Source organism: Diadema setosum, chromosome 21 (genome assembly GCF_964275005.1).
Source record: "Diadema setosum chromosome 21, eeDiaSeto1, whole genome shotgun sequence".
Lineage (NCBI taxonomy): Eukaryota > Metazoa > Echinodermata > Echinoidea > Diadematoida > Diadematidae > Diadema > Diadema setosum.
In genome coordinates, this window is record NC_092705.1 from 10406641 (window position 1) to 10424585 (window position 17945).

The window sequence follows — 17945 nt, forward strand, 5'->3', positions numbered from 1 at the left end:
TATATTATAGAAGAAGTAATGAAACAAGTTCACGCGGTTGACTGCAGGTTCATCCTTCAACAAGCGTATAACATTATATATATATACATGTATATATATATATATATATATATATATATATATATATATATGGACTGAGTAGACGGGATATTATTCATCTGCCATGTACCATAACTAGGTAATATGGGCCTCAACACACACACACGTCGTCTTCAACCTACTCGAGTCCACCGGCCTAATACATGTAGTAATGGGGAATGTGACTCGGTGGAATTTTCAGCGATGCCGTATAGTAAGCCAGCACGGTATTGTACTCCTCACACGCATTACACACGCACATACACACACACACACACACACACACACACACAGCATGGAACTACAACTCCGACTTCCTATAGAGTCTGTCTCTCAGGCCTGTCGCGCGAGAATCCCGTCTTGCCATAAGTGATCAAGATCGCTTTCTTTCCATCCTTTTTACCATGGCTCTCTATACCGCAGTCCTGTATTCACGGCTGCTTTCTTGACAGAAAACTGTACCCCCTTGCCAGCAGTACGGACAGTTGCAGCTGTAGCCAGCATATCTAACCAAGGAGGTACCTAAATGTACCCTCTTTGATCAAACCATAGAGGTGGAGCCCTGATCGGTATTATTTCGCCGAGTTCGCGAGAGAGGGTGTGATCACTTTCCACTTCGAACGACTGCAGACTCATTCGGGTAGAAGTTCTTGTTCGGCGGTCCACTAACGTAACAGAAATTGTGGGAACGTGTAGCGCGTTAGCGTGAATATTCCGTCATACTGCCACGAACTGTTTGTAACTCAGTCCCTCCCTAAGAATAACAACTTTTTTGACGTTTATTGTGTCGCAGCTGACCTTCGGTGGCTGTGTTGTTTTCCGCTGAATCATCTGCAGCAGCCATCACTTAACATCAGACACATCCTCTGCGAATTGTCATAATAAGACTGCAAGCTGAACGGAACAGAGAACATGCTTTCAACTCCGAAGTGTTTCTCCGGGTCTATGTTGACTGACATTGGACTGCCAATACCGAGTATCGATACCTCAACTTCGTTCTCTTTTCCTTCTATCATTCTCGCATCATCGAATTGAATGATAGCAAACGACCTGCTCTACTATGTAATCCCTGGCGGATATTACACCTTTGTCCTATTAATGTCCCTAATTACGATTCAGTTGTCGGCGTGAGCTTCTTCGTCTATTCTTATGCGTGGCTTCGGCCCGGGGGCTTCTGTATGTGTGATATTGGTGGTGACTGCTGAAATTGCTGTTGTTATCAGATCGTCGCCGGATCGATGGCAACCTTATCAGTGGCATGACTCTCACAGCACGTGTCAGATCGTACGAGTGACTCCGTGACGTCGCGTCGAACGAGGGAACGATGTCACAAACGCCTGCCTCATCCACCAATACGACTTGCCTAAAGCCTCGTCGTTGAGTACTGGCCTCACTTTGCTTTGCTGCTAATAGGGCCTGTCTACGCCATGGCTTTCAAGCCTTTCTTCCGAATTCGACGTCGGGTTGCTCTCTTCGCAGTGGCGATGACGAGCCTAGTTCTCTCCGTGCTCTTCTATTCGTCATGGTCATCGTCGTCGTACAGTCCTCTGTCGACGTCAGAGTTGGGTGGAAGTTCTCGTCGACGATTGACGGTGATCACAGACGTCCAGGGCCAAAATGGAAATCTCCGAAGCAAAACATCGGGTGTTGCTGACCGGTAATCATCCATATATATATATATATGTATATATATTTTTTTTGCCTGCAAGCCGGTTAATTTTGTGTGTTTTCAGCATTTTTATTATGTCAGTGTATTTGAAGGGTATTTTTGTTCTTAAAGTTCCGTGTTTTGTTTCAACTACTGTAATTTTCTAATTTTGTGTCTGTATATACAAACAAAATCTCAATTCATCAGATCTTTGAAAACCTGACTTCAGTCTATACATTTTATAGAAATTGTGTATACCGTCAAGTGGTGATAAACTAATTGATTTTTACCAATTGATTAATTGATTGATTGGTGTATGGATGCATTTACTGAGCCAGTCACTTTCCACCAAACTACTAGACCCTGATGGGATAGCCGGATGAGGGATCAATGGGGAATTTGGCAGCCTGGTTTTGCTTCGGAGCAGGCGGATTTTGATGAGAAGAGCCGAGGAATTTGATTCATCACCTTTAACATAAAGCAAAACTCTCCCTGGTGAAGCAATCATTCCATATTTATCATGGGTATTTTTACCAAGCTGTTGTTATTAGGATGAAGGTTGTCTTGTTGCCTGATAACTAACTCCGTTATTTCTCTTCCTTCTTCAGCACATTTCATTGTGAGGAATTTGGAAGCGAGCTAATTAATGATGAACAGCTGCCCTCTCAGGCCTGCCAAACCGTGTTAGTGTCTTTTGAGTTAATCGTAAATGGAAAACACAGTATGATGCATGAACGCCGGAAATAAGGCACTCGGGTAGAGACAGATCAAGCGAACGTCGTCAGGGAGGGAGTGGGAAGGGGGGGGGGGAAGGGGGGGGGGGGAAGGGTGGGGAGGAGGGAGGATATGATTATGACCCCCATGATGATGTCGAAGAAAATAATGTCTAGCTGCTTGAAGGGTCAACACTGCCAATTGTTTTTAAAATCCATTTAACATTTACTTTCAATGATCTCAAATCTTTATCATCATAAAGAATATTACCACATCTTGGTGACGATATAATAAAGAAATTAATGTGGTTATGATAAATATTTATAGAATGTTCGTGTTGGCGCTGTATTGTTGGGATGTATGGACCCACGATCCTGCATGATAATAATCCCACATCGGACTGAGTTTAGACTAAACGTCGGCTCATTTCCTGCAATAATGCCGCTTCATGTATGTCCCCATCATTTATTGTTATCTCCCATGTCGGACCAAATCTAATTCCAGTCTTGATCTTTTGGAAGAGAAAATTAATGTTCTCAACAATTTAAGTGACTGCCAAAGGAGATACGAGCTCATGTACCTCCTAAAACTGAAATGTAGTTATGTTTATTATGTTGGTATCAATTGCAGGTATATTCAAATGAATTGATTTGTTTCCGGTGAAAAAATTAGCCCCTCAAAAAGAAGGAGAAGAATATATATATAGGTTCCTATATATAAATGTCTATATATTGTATATAGTCCTACATATCTTACGATAACTGTTATCATCATATTATGGCTATACCAACATTATAGTCATCAATATTATTGTTCTCATTATGATTGTGCCTTCCCATGACACGGTGCGAGCAGCTATAGAGCGGGATGCAAATGCTACATATAAAAGCCTATTCAAAAGATATATCGTGAATACGGTTATAATAAGAGACTTATATGGTAGCATTGTATGACACTATGCACAATTCTTTCATGTAACATTGATAATCTTAGCCACGGTAGTAACGGAGGCATGACGAAGATTAATGATCGAATGCAATTGTGGGTACAGCGGATAAGACGCTTGACTTTCGTCCGGAGATCCGAAGTCGAATCCCTTCAAGTGCCTATACGTCCTTGGACGAGATGGTTTTACCCACGATGTGCTCCCTCTCGACCCAGGTGCAACAATGGACGCTTGGCAAAGTGAGGGTACTAAGGATGGGAGGGTCCTCTGGTAGAGCAGTGACAGTGCTAAAGACGCTTCCTTGAAAAAGAGAGAGAGAGAGAGGAAAAAAAAAAGGACCTGGATTATAATTTGATCACTGCTTTATTCACATAAGCTCATCACTCTCGAGTGAGACAATGTTCAGATATTGCTGACCCAAGAGTTCTGTACTGCAACGGGGCTGCTTACCGGGAAATATTTATCAGCGCGCCTTGGTGGAAGGCTATAACATTTCACTCAAATAGAACGCAGGTGGTAACCAGATTTGACCCTGTTAGTACGAGTCCTCTCATTTATGACGAGTGACATGAATTCTACTGATGGCTTCGTACATGTACAATGTCTTACTGACGCTATACACACTGCAAATGTATGGACCCACGGTCATGGTATAATAAACTCACATGACATTGAGTTTGGACCGGCGCTGGGCCGTTTCCTCTCCTGCGTTCCTTAAAGGGACACCGCCTTTTCTAGTCCCCATCACTGTATTTCCCATGTCAGACAATTTCATTCTAGTCTTAATCTTTGGGATGTGGAAATTTAGCGTTCTCTTTAGTTGTACTTGAATGTCAACTTTACTGCCTTCCTAATCACCTAAAACTTAAATGTTCAGTATAGAATTGATATGTAAGTGTATTTCAATAAATATGAAGTATATTCGGTGACAAAGCATTTCCTCGAATGGATATAAATCAAAAGTTCATGTACTATTATAGCCATTCATAATCTACAGGTACTCGGAACAGCGCTTTCCTTTTACTGGCATTTATAATACACACATATTAAAAAAAAGGACAATGATTAATAAATTGTGTCATCTTCTAACACAACATGCAAAAGTGAGACCAGCTGAAGAACCCGTGGAAGAACAAAATCGTGATAACCAAATTTTCATTTTGACATTTTAAGAATTAAAATTCGTTTTCGGCTCGCTTGCACACTCCTTTCCTAATTCACGTGCTGTGTAGTCTTCAGAATATAGCCTATTCTTATTGTGATTGAGTTAATTGTTATTCTTAACAAAATTCAGAGTACAATGTGTCATTATATTTATGATATACATATACACGCATATGCCATCGTATTAACTGGGGTTTTCATTTGAAACGTTCATCATCAATAAACTATCTTTGTTGCTTTGCCTTGATGACATTGGCGTGCGGAAGATGGCCTACAATCACTATAGCTGAGACGACCAGTGTTGCTAAAAATAAACCATTCCGCAACAAAACATACATTTCATGTGACTTTAAAGGCCGAGTAACCAAATTTTCCTTTTCTCACATACAAGTGCGAGTGGACGTGTTGTTTTAAGGTCTTTTGAATTGCACCTGTGTGGCCTTGATAGGTCTTCATCTCATCTCAACAGAAGGCGGTGACTATTTGCGCATCACACTGTCCTCCGCACAACTAGTATTTACCTTTACTTCCCTGAGCACGCCAAGTATGATACAAAGAATTCGTGACGTAGTGAAAAGGTACCTATTTGGATGGGGAGGGGAGCAAATACTGTAGTACTATTATGGCTATAGAGGTGGACAAAATTAGCCACCTCTTCCAAAAATCGATGACCGGAGGTATACCTACAGTACATTTATTTTTGTACTTATTACCAGGGTTCCGTTTCATGAAGTCATCACATAACAGTTTTACATAAACCTCAGGATGGCTAAAGTCGCACATATTATGCAGCTTTATGAGACTTTCAAATCCATTACATGAAGTCTCTCATAATTCATGTGTGTTTTATGGGTGAAAAATCTCAAGACTTTCTTGAAACGCACCCCTGGTGATTGAATTGCTCTGCAACATGTCGTTAATATTGTGTTATTGGTAGTACAAAGGAGTTAAGGAGTTATACATGTAGCTCCTTGGTGTTATGTAGGCCTACGTGTACAGTCATGGGCTTCGTCCAAGTGAGCGTATTCCATTTCTTTCTTTTTTAACACGTTAAACGAAAACACACTCCGCCATCACCAGCAAAATTTTTACGTGAAATAATCAACGGAAGTCGGTGAAGACCTCAAATTTGAACGCATATTTTGTTTTTCCAGTAAACTCGGCAGCCAACACTGTACATGTGTATAACAACTTTGACATTAAACTTTGATATCTTTCCGATTTTTATATCAAGCAAACTTCTCCCGGTCTGCTTGTTGAATTTCATTCTTTTCTATTGAAGTCAACTCACATTACGAAACAGATTTGCCATCATGATGATGAACTCCGAACAAAGAACGTGGTTGGCCCAAGGAGGTACTAGGGCCTAGTACCTCCTTGGTTGGCCGAAAGCCAGAGTACGAATAGTATGACTTGCGAAGACATAGGTCTTGTCTGCGTGTCCCGAGTGTTATCACTTCTTCGTGATTTTGCTCCCCCCCCCCCCCCCCGTGTGGCGGGGCCCCTACAGATGTCTTGCCTTTGTGAAGCAAACTGTATATAGACATTGCAGCCCTTTATTTTATTTCGTTGTCTCGTTCATGGAGAAATGAGGAAGAACAAGGAACTCACGATCAAAGCCCGTAAACAAACGAAGAAACCAAGGTGATGCAGTGTCTAAAAAGGAAATGTAAGCCACAGCTCTAACACGTGACTGAGCAGGCCTTCTATACAATCACTTTCGCATGTACTGCTGACGTGAAGAAAACAACTCAATCACGCTTCTAAGGTTGAAGCTCCACAGGGCTGTCGGAAGATCGTCGGTATAGACCAATTCGGTTTGGGTACTGTTTTTTATTGCAATTTCTATAACTGGGGACTTCAAGTATGATTAACAAAAGAGAATGAACTGACATAGCAACGCACCTGGCTAATTGCATAACCCTTTGAAAGTGCTTTTGTTCTTCTTTGCAAGCCCCCAGTTAATGCCACCATTATTTGTTAAAGTGCTCTGAAGTCGGATTTATAAGGCCCCCTCGGTAGTATTTTGTTTGTCTTGGTTTATTGGGCCCGGACTTTAATTTGAGCTCATCGTATAGCACCATTCATTTGTAAAAAGGGAGAGTATATTGACGTAGATACTTTGCACTGGGTGTGGGGTGTGGTATAAGGATTAAACTGCAAATCCCTCAGACCAAAGGATAGCCGTGATGGAAGGTTTACTTTGAACAAAGACTGGAAACCCTCTTGGCTCGGTACATGTATCAAGGCTTTGTAAGTAGAGTCGCCGTGCTTTCGGTCCTAAATTCTAACGTGGGGAAAGGGCTTAGAGCATCAAACGACATGCATCTTCATTATGGATATTATCACGACATCAGTTGTCATTATCGTCATTAAAACCATTTTGTCATGGTCAAGTGGTGATTTTACACATTGAACAAAAATTATCCTCTCAAAATGTAATTTTAGTATTTCAATAAGCGCTTGCGATTGTCTGCATTCATTCTTGTGAATGACAATGAAAATGTATCGCCGTGAATAACCAATACATGTTTAGAAAATAAACGTATTAACTGCAACAGAGCACTAATGACAAAATTAAGTACAGTATAGGCCTACATAGTACAAACAAGTTGATGTAACGTAATCTTGCTAGTTGGCAGCGATCGAGTTCACTTTGTCGGGCCTTGATTAACCTGAATCACCTTGTATAACGGACAGACAATTGCTTGGGTTAATCATGTGCCAAAGTAGGGCTTTCGCCAAGGTGTCAAACACAACGGGGTAAATCACTTCTATTTTGGTAAATTTGAAACAGCCAACCCTGGAAGACAGACGCGAATGTCTGGCAACATTCAGCGACTTGCACACTGTATCACAGCAGATGTGCTTCAATTGCCAGTTGTGTATACAAAGAAAGGAAATACAGTGTACTGTTGTTTCGTGAGGTGGATCAGAGTTTGCTGTGCCACCTTTCGAGGGTCATTTCAATGACATGGGGTCATTTCAATGACATGGGGTTATCATGGTTATACGGGTTCACGCCACGAGACCCACACCCACGAGTCATAGTTTTACAACCCATGAGTTCGACACTAAACAAACAAGGCCCACGCCGAGGTAGACACATTATGCCTGTATCTGTGGAGCTCGTGGGCTGTTTTTTACCTATAGTGTTAAACTCATGGGCTTTATTTGCCAGTGTCGAACTCATGGGCTGTATGACTCTTGGGCTGTTTGACTCGTGGGTGTCGGTCTCGTGGGATCTGACCCCGAGATTACTGCAGTGCAAAAGGAACATGTATTGTGTGTGCCAGACACTGCTTTCAAGGGTTCAGTCAAGTAGTTGATTTTTTTATCTATAAAACTTCAATATATACTGATAGATAAATATGATATCAAAGATACCCTCTTGTATTTAATTTTCTTTCTATATTAGAGTGATCAGGAATTGGACGAAATATGAGGGGAAGGATGACCTTCAGCGGGTTCAGCTTGGCTTGCCGACCGTATCCGGGGTAGCCGCTCGCAATCAGGCGATGACCGGCCCTGAGCAATGGCCAGGTAAGGAACGAGTATACTTCGAGACGTCATTCCACAGCCAGTGCATGAGTGACTATCAAGCATCAAAGATTACTTTAATCCCGCATTAATTTTTCACCATGCACCTGCCTGAATGCGCATGCAGAGCGCGGCATAGTCTAATAATACACGTCAGTAGGGGCATTAGTAAAAAATAACCCACATGCACATGGTACCTTTGGAACAGTCTAATACGCGCGAGGTGATAACTGAGGCAACTGATGAGGCTGATAGAACTGTCTCGAAGGAGTGTGGGTATAAAATTTACACTAATGCCTAAAGAAAATGACGTGTATTATTTGCATTATAAAATTACACAGTATCCTTGTCATAGTTTGATAAAATTCCGTGGCAGAGATTTTCGCAAGTAATAAAGCGATGAGTTATACTCGCTCTGTCGCCATCGCGATTTGAAAGTGCTGTGCTATGACCGGTCTTAATAAGCAAATGTATTGTGTTAGGCAAGATGAGTATACGTGTTCCCGTTATCATATGATCAGGATATACACTAGTACATACATAATCATAGCTGTTTTTGCTTTGATGCCAATGTCCGTATCAGAAAGGGTATTTCCCGAGTCAATTTCCTGTTCGGGTTTTTCTTTTTTTTTGTTGCTGTTGTTGTTGTTTTTTGGTCAATTTTTTTTTAGGTGTATATGGATACTGTCGTAGCGTTTCTGACACATACTTTTATATTAATTACTGAAATACAGTTTTACATACAGAGTAATCGATTGGGAGGGTTAGTAACGTTGAATTTCATCAAACGAAGTTTTCCGTTTTCAAAAATATCGTCACTAACGAAATTAATTGCCGCAATTTGTTGTGGAGTATATAGATGATGATAAATTGTGTTTCAAGACTTGATTGTTCTCAAATGATTTTGACGTAAACAATGGACTAAAACGTTGAACAGTGGATATGAATTGCGCTTGTCGTGTAGACTGTACAAATGAAAAGCGGCAAATGAATGATTGGTACATGATTAAGCGACTGACATCACACATAATAACTAGGCAGATATTGTGTTAAGCTAGTAGGCCCTATACATTTAATTCGATATATACCTGAAGATGAAATTATGATAAAAGTACAAATCAAGAAATTGCGTGTATTGTCGCGCAATGAATTGAACATTTTCTTGCGGGTAATTGTGAAGCAATGTTTAATTCGTCATTCTTTGATCAGAAAATACAGGCCCACATTCGCGCAATTCGTTGTGTTTGGAAGCGATATGTCAGTTTATTTGCTATCGAGGCTAAGCAACTCACGAAGTAACAGGTGGAAGGACGAGATTATTAAAGGAAGACAGGGAGGTTTCCTCTCTACTCATTAGCGGCATTTCGTCACGCCTGAGGAACATGCGCTTTACATGTTTAACCTTGGTTCCAGCTGGTTGCAGAAAGACGTTAAAGGACAAGTCCACCTTCATATACATGTGGTCTGAGTGAATTCAACTATATTAGTAGAACACATCAGTGAAAGTTTAGGGAAATCGGACGATCCGTTCGAAAGTTATGAATTTTTGAAGTATCTGCGCAGTCACTGCTGGATGAGGAGACTACTAGAGTGTATGATGTCACATGCGTACAACGATATAAGGAAAATAATAGGAGAAATTCACAAAACTTTACTTTTTGAATAAAGTGCACATTATTTTCTTCGACTTGTTACTGACGTATGTTAAAGGTATTATTAGCCCACATTTGTAAACCTGCAGCAATTGGTCTCATAGTTAGCATGGAGTTTGGGTATGATTGCAGTAACACCTGTGCAAAATTTCGTTCCAATTAGTCCATTACTTTCATAAAAATAAATGAAAATGCACCGTATGCATGCGTATAAAAACGCTCGCTAGCTCCTGTCCACGCACGTACTACATGCATGCGATATATGTGTAAGTTAATGTGCGCAGCTAGCCCGCGCTCGTAATTTGATTTTGGGTCGGGTTGACCCGGTTTGAAAATTGATTTTAAAACGATGATTTTCTCTCTTTTATCGAATGGTATAGACAAAGAGCAACAGGTGAGGTATGTTACTGTTATAACTTGTACTTGAAGTCATATTGGACCTGTTTTATGCAGTTTTGATTTTCGTGGGTTTGCAAATGTGGGCTAGTACCTTTTAAGGGTATATAACATTATTCCCCCTGCCTTCTGAAAGAGAGAAGTTGAGTATTCTTTTATTATGCGAGAAAAGTGAACATATTATGTTGAATTTTCTTTCTTCTTTCTTTATATCGTTGTACACATGTGACATCACAAGCTATAGTAGTCTTCTCATCCAGCCGTGACTGAGCAGAAACTTCAAAAATTCATACTTTTGAACGGATTGTCCGATTTTCCTCAAACTCTGACTGATATGTTCTACTAATATAAGGGAGTTCATGGTTAGCGCATGTGATGTCTCATTTGACCCCTACACCACAGACTTTCAAATAACATGGAAAAAACCTGTGACAGAGCATTTTTTGTTGAAGCATGCCACCTTTGTAATCAATGTCAATGAAATGCGTGTGCAGCTTTTGTTAAACATTATTGATGAATCACTTTCACCTGTGAGTTCTAACAAGATGAAACACACAACTTAACATTCCAAATCCTCATTTGCCTGAGGATTCTTTTCGTTTGAAAGTCAATGGCAAATACACAAACATTCTCAGTTGACCTTTATATTGCACATGCGCAAATCGCAACCGTGAACTCCCTTATTGCTGCATTCTCTCAACCCACATGTCTATGAAGGTGAACTTGGCCTTTAAGGTCAGAATTCACGAAGATGGTACAATCTTTGTTCACCTTCGTGAATTCGGGCCAAAGAGTCAGACATGTTTGAAAATGTGTCCATAATTCGTTACCTTTGTGGTGGTGGTGCAAAATACCGTGGAATGTCTTTGAGCTTTACATTCCATCGGCATTTCCCCCGAGTATTTCCGGGGCTGACATTGATTTCGCATACAGTGCTTTCAGTTGCTGATTGGTCTGTCAATCTCAGCAAAGCGCCGAGGTTGCCATGGAAACATGCATTGAATTTAACGGCATTTTATTTGAACATACCTGTAGGGCCTAATGTCTAACGGGATTTATACGGGCAAAGTACTCCGGGCGTCAAACTTGATGATGGAACCAGGGCCCCGTTTCATAAAACTTATCAATTACAATTACAAAGTTACGATAGCTCTTATAAGCTACTAAAATCCTTGCAACTGATTGGCTGAGAGCAATTTTGTCCTAGAAATCGGTGGCAGTTGTTACTGATAACAAGTTTTATGAAACGGGACCCAGGTTACTCTTCTAGTATAACAGCTGCTTCCTAGTTTACTCGAGCTATTCCACTTTGAAGCAATGTACAAATCTTTTACAAAAATGTTTTTATGACAACTCGGCGATACTTCTTAGGTTTGCCCCCCTTTAAACAACGACTAAAGACAAAATTACTTGAAAATAACCCCCACCCCCCCCCCCAAAAAAAAATAATAATAATAAATAAATAAAATGAAACTTAACGGGTTCAGTATAGTTAAGACAGTGAAGTCAGGTTTTGGAAAATTTATTTTTATTAAAGAGAACATAATGAAAAAAAGGAATAATTAATAGAGACATATCATAATAGACACAAGTGACTACAATGCTGACGTTTAAGCTTATACGCCAAACAGAGACACGGCCGGGGGGGGGGGGGGGGAGGCGAAAGAAAATTTTCATTGAAGTAAAATGAGACTAATTAATGACTCAAACATTCGAAGCAGGTGAAACTATGACACCATGTTTAGAAAGAATAGTCAACAAACTCGTGCCCAAATCCTGAAAGGTACCGCAATGAGTTCGTCTGTTAGTACAAAATGTTTCGTTCACATTATGTCGCGGAACTAGTTCCCCAACTGTCCTCTCACGCAGTTATCGTGATAGACCACACCATAAATCACTTTACTCTGTTCCTAAAGTTTCTATTAAATTTTATGGTGATAGGTCCTTTTCGGTTGCTGCCTCGAGATTATGAAATTAAATACCACAGCATATTCGTTCAGTCTGCTACAGGGATACATTTTGCTTTATTTTAATCTTCCTTGAAGACTTATTTGATTTGTAAAGTGAGTGAATATACAGTTTGTATTACTTTTGTTCAGGTTATATCAATATATACAGCTTATGCTGTTTGTTTTATGTTAAGTGCCTTAATTTTACGGTTATTTTGAATGTAATGTGTTAATATTTTGTGCGTTTGTGTGTGTTTGTAATGGATAATTGTTAAGCGCGTCTAAAATCATCTGTTTGTTTTTTATTAGAGGGATATTCACTATGAAATCAATACAACTTGTATTTTAGACCACACTCAATGAAGATTCTTATTTTTTTTTTAATCAGTGTTAACCTCAGCTTTTTTTTATCTCTCTTTGTGGTATTTTGTATCATAGGGGCCAATCTAGAGAACCTTCCGGAGAAAGATTTTGAAAACGATGTGGAGAATGGACAGATCAGGCCCGACACCTTCCCGGTTGTTAATCCCGCTGGAAAGAACACGCCAGTCTCAATATCGCGTGTGGACGTTGGAGCGGCAAGCAACGGCAACGCAGTACCAGGGCAGGGGCAAGGGCGCGACCGGGTGGCTCCACCAGCTAAGAAGTCCTCTAGCTCAGACAGGGAGTCCGAGAAAAGGGGAACGGTGTCGAATGGGGGCGGGTGTCATCCGCAGCACAACATAGTATTCTGGAAGACGCACAAGTGCGCAAGCTCCACAGTGCAGAACATCATGTTTCGGCACGCGGAGAAGAACGACCTCCGATTTCTTCTTCCAGCGAGAACGCACCTGTTCGACCTCATCCGCAGGTTCAACGCCAGTCGGGATGTGCCGGCGGGTTTCATTGAGAGGGAACGGCCATTCAATATGTTCGCGCACCATGCCAGGTTCCATGCTGCAGGTGAGGTTCTAATTTTTGCCTGATAGCTGAAAACTTTAAGGACACTTTCAGGGCCTGCCTTCTGAGACATGTAATTCTGTTTAGCTAATAGCCAAATTCCTTTAACTAGTATTCTTTTTGTAGTGATATTAGTTTGCAGCGACGTAAGTGTTTGGCGAGAACAGAAAAAAAGTAGTTGTCTCTTTTCTTGTAGGATGGTGTAATCAACTCGCCGTCACCCTCTGTTCTTTCAATCAACCTGGCTGTCTAGATACTCATCACCTGACCGTTTGTGACCCTTTTAGCTGTATTGCCTCTTGTGTTTTTGTTTTAAAGGGATCGTACAGTTTTGATTGAGACCTGATTTCAGGTTTCTAACATTTTATGGTGAGATAATCAGAAACCTCTTATGAAATATGAAAGAGCATATAATTCTATGAGGAATTCATCGTTTATTTGATGAAAATTGGTTTTGAAATGGCTGAGATATCAAAAAAGAGCAATTCCACTTAAGTGTGGGTCCCACACTTTGTCACGATTGCTTTGTTTTACTTTGTTTTTTGATGTTTCAGTCATTCCAAACCCGATTTTCATCAAATAAACTTTGAATTCCTCTTAAAATGGTATGCTCTGTACTATATAATATGTGTTTTCTTGGTATCTCGCAAAAAGTTAAAAGCCCAATTTTCATCTCCACCAATACTGTACTATCCCTTTAATTCATTTTTCTATTTTGTATCTGCGGCAAACTGCAATGAACATGCATCAGCTTAGAAGTCCATTTCGACTGTGTGTGGTAATGTAAGACAGTGGCTAATAGATTAGCTAAAATCTAAACAACCTAACAACGACTGTCTTCTTTTGGGGAATGATGGTGAGTGTAACAAGTTACATTCTGTTAGTGGAAAAACGAGCAAAGAAAATGGGATTTCAAAACAAAATGAAACTATACGCAAAACATGAATTGCAGTCACGTCGTGACTCGTGACTATTATGCCAGCTTTCTGTATACATAATGCCCATAGGACACCGAGGTAGCTGGCTAAGTGACATTTGAATTACCCCCCCCCCCCCAAAAAAAAAAATGAATATATGTATATAAATAAATAAATAAATATATGTGTATATATATATATATATATATATATATATAATAACATATATTCTGTTATTATGATTAGATTTTCGCTGAGCTTTCACGTCCTGAATTTAAAGGGATGGTATAGTATTTTTTGTAGTTTTAGTAGTTTATTTATTGATGAAGATGAGGATTGGGCTCATAACTTGTTGCGAGATGCCAAGAAACCACTTATGAAATAGAACAGAGCATACCATTCTAAGAGGAATTCAAACTTTATTTGATGAAAATCGGCTTTGGAATGGCTGAAACATCCAAAAACAAAGTAAAACAAAGCGATCGTAATAAAAAGTGGGTCCCACCTTAAAGGACTGCTGTTTCGGATATCTCATCCATATCAAAACTAATTTCATCAAATAAACGTTACCTCTTGGAATTACATGCTCTTTCATATTTCATAAGAGGTTTCGCATTATCTGAATTAAAAAAAAAATGTTAAAAACCTGAAGTTAGGTCTCAACCGAAACTATACAACCCCTTTAAAGCAGCTGTCTCTTGCGGGTAAAATCTCTCGTCATATCTTGTGTCAAGAGGTCACTAAAGTCAGTAAGAGCGTAGAAATCTGCTAGATACATCATCACGTCCATGGAGGGATAAGTGTCTCGGTGGTTTCAGTGCAAGATGGACGCATTTTGTGGATGAGGTCATGTGTAGAGGGCAAGATAAAATACAGCAAGTATAGCTTTATATCCGACCAATCCATATCGCCTGTTTCTTCATCTGTTCACTTCACCTTTCGGGCTTATTTTCTTTGAAGAAACGTTTGTTGAGGCTGATATACCCTCAACCGAAACTTTGTCCAGCAAACGCTTGTAATCATTAGAAAAACGAGATACAGTTAATAGTATAACACAGAAGCCCTATCTGCCGAAAAACATCAACACAAACTGTCCATGTCGTCTTTCCAGTAACTGCATTGTTTGTTTGTCTGTTTGTCCCCCCCCCCCCAAAAAAAAAAAAAAAAATGTAAAAAAAGAAAGAAAAATCCATACTACAGGGCAGGTGATTAATAGACACGCCAACAACCAGGTCAGGTCATGGTAAGGCCGCCGCACACTATACGACTTTTGGTCGTACGCCTGGCAGACTTTGGATCCGAGTTAAATCACGATAGCCTCAGAACAGACACGCCTGATTATTTCAGATCCAAAGTTGCTTAGCTGTGCGACCGAAAGTCGTATAGTGTGCGGTGGTCTTTAGATACGAGATGGTGATCGAAGGGGCCTCCTCCGTAACACAGTGCACTCCAATAATATTGAAGAGTTTGTTCGCAAAAACCGATAAGTCCATATTTGCCAAATGGAGATATTTGCGATTAAAGGTCAAGAAAAATAAGGAGAAGAATAAAAAAATGTTTTGCTTCTTTTGACCATAACTTCAAAAATGTACCTTTATAAAAGTAGTGGCCAATATATCATTTAAAAGGTATTATTTTGTACTTTATGACAGAGACCGTACTTCAAAATCTTCAAAAATGGACTTATCGGTTTTTGCGAACAAACTCTTCAATTATAACGAACACGGTTACAACGAAACTCTCAATACATAAATTAACGAAGTAAAAATTCAATTCCAATATTATCATATATATACCTTCCTTTACAGTTAGGATATATCAAAATCTCGATATAACGAAAGAAAACTGCCTGTCCCGAGAACTCTGTTATAACAGGAATCGCTTGTAGACATGAATGCTTAGAAGTCTCCTAAATTGAGTTGAATTGAAAAGATGATCTTTTTAGGATGATACTTTGATAGTATCCTGTCGAAAAGGTAGACAACGATGAATTGAAGAAAGAAGAAATATTCATAACCTCATCATAAATACTGTATATGTAGATGGTGACTTCTGTTGAATAGAACCCATCCTCGCAGACTGCTATTGTAACATTCGCATTAGATACGCTTTCCAGACTTAATCAGCTCACTATATACCTATATGATAATCTTGCTTTCAGATGTGGCGACCTTGATGCCAGCCAATTCCCTCTACGTCACCATACTTCGGGACCCTCTCACTCTCTTCGAGTCTATCTACACATACTTAGAACTCCCCGTCCACTTCGGCAACGATACCCACCCAGTCTCCATCCGGAGTTTCCTCAAGGAACCGACCAAGTATTATAGCACGTCTGATATGAACGTCCACCGCCGCTACGCCCGGAATCCGCTGCTGTACGATCTCGGCCTGGAGCCAACCGAGATGGACAGTAAGGCCAGAATTGCCGACACCATCCTCGAGGTCCAGATGCGATTCCATTTGGTGATGATCGCCGAATATTTCGACGAGTCGTTGATTCTTCTCAAGCAGCTCCTTTGCTGGGACTACGACGACATCTTGTACCTGAAACTGAACGCGCGCGAGAAGACGCGCCGAGTTACACCGTTCGTGCAGAACCTGCTGAAGAAGTGGAATTACGGTGACTTACAACTCTACCAGTACTTCAATGACACGTTCTGGACGCGAGTGCGTAGATACGGTTATGAGCGCATGCAGCGGGATGTGCGGACGTTGCGACTTCTCAACGCGCGACTCATGAACCGATGCGTGCGGGAGGCGACCAACGCAGACGACATCGACGATCAAGAATCGATCTGGCATCCAGAGGGCGTTGATATCGTTGCGTATCGCTTGAGGGACATCGCTAGAAATGATCGGACGTGTAAAAACGTGATAAAGCCCGAGAAGCTCTTCACCGACGAACTACGCGCCAAACAGGGTGATTACTTTTTCCCGCCAAATGACCGCAGTGATGAGACAAAGTGGTGGCACATCAAGGACAGGACGGAGAGGAATGTAGTGAAAGTTTTGGACGCCTTGATGGAACGACTGCATCCCAAAGACAAATCACCGTCGTGATGGCGGACACCTTGATGAGTGCTCCATGACATTCACGCATTTTAAATCATGGTCTGAAATCTAGCTTGAATGCTTTTATTTAAAATAATATCAAAACTGTTGGTGTAAAATAGTAATCGTGGGACAAGGGCGCGTCGTAATTTCATTCGTTAACAGACTTGCAATCTTCTAGACTTATTTTGTTCTCTTCAAATTTTAATGGGTGAGGGCAGAATACGGTACCAACGATATTCCACTGATTTTTCGTCTTCCGCTAGAATTTTGACTGCTGTTTATATTAAATAGCAATACTGATTGTTAAATCGTTATTTCTGTAACTCTTATTTTGTTGTGTACCCGTGGGGTACCCGTGACCCGCAGCTACGCCCTTCCTCGAAAAACATTCCGCGGCCCTGTAGAGGAATGGACAGAAAACGAACAATACCAAACTTACGAGTGCGTGAAGGGACACTATTGTAACCCTGCAACTTACAAAAACTCGTAGAGGTGAAAAGCCAGTGACTTGCCTTGTAATGATTTGGTGCTACTATGCCGTCTTCCCGTAGCTCTACATGCTGCAAATGGAATGTCTTGGTGTAGTCACTGCCGATAGGTTTGGTGCTCTTTTCATTCATTCTGTTAATTCATAAATACATGTAGGTATTGATATTCTTATATCTTAGCGACAATGAATGCCCCAGAGTAGGACCCTACCTCCACTCGAGTGGCCGAGTCGGCATTGGATGCGGTGGTGCGCCGTAATATCGTAGGGCCGTGCAGAAGGTCTACTGCTTACCCGTGTTACACGTGTATTAGTGTCATGCAGAATAGCACGGGCCCCGACACGAGTATGTAAGCCTGGTGCCATGGTAACAGAAGTTCCTCAAAAGGCGCGGTCAGACTGGCAAAAGATCGAGAAGTTTAAGATTGCGAAGTTTAAGATCTCGAAGTTTTGCCAGT

General features: G+C 40.7%; 1 protein-coding gene across 1 annotated transcript; it reads left to right on the plus strand.

Annotated features, from left to right (window-relative positions):
* The first annotated feature begins 1449 nt into the window (after positions 1-1449).
* On the plus strand, positions 1450-17586 carry LOC140244594 (galactosylceramide sulfotransferase-like). Its single transcript, XM_072324216.1, has 4 exons — positions 1450-1735; positions 7969-8093; positions 12526-13029; positions 16105-17586. The coding sequence occupies exons 1-4, from the start codon at positions 1506-1508 to the stop codon at positions 17004-17006; spliced, it is 1761 nt and encodes a 586-aa protein (XP_072180317.1). The 5' UTR covers positions 1450-1505; the 3' UTR covers positions 17007-17586.
* Positions 17587-17945: the final 359 nt, after the last annotated feature.

Coding starts and splice junctions, on each gene's coding strand:
- LOC140244594 (XM_072324216.1), top strand. CDS start 1,506: ATGGCTTTCAAGCCTTTCTTCCGAATTCGACGTCGGGTTGCTCTCTTC. Junction 1,736..7,968: donor ACATCGGGTGTTGCTGACCG/GTAATCATCCAT, acceptor TTTCTATATTAG/AGTGATCAGGAATTGGACGA. Junction 13,030..16,104: donor TGCCAGGTTCCATGCTGCAG/GTGAGGTTCTAA, acceptor TCTTGCTTTCAG/ATGTGGCGACCTTGATGCCA.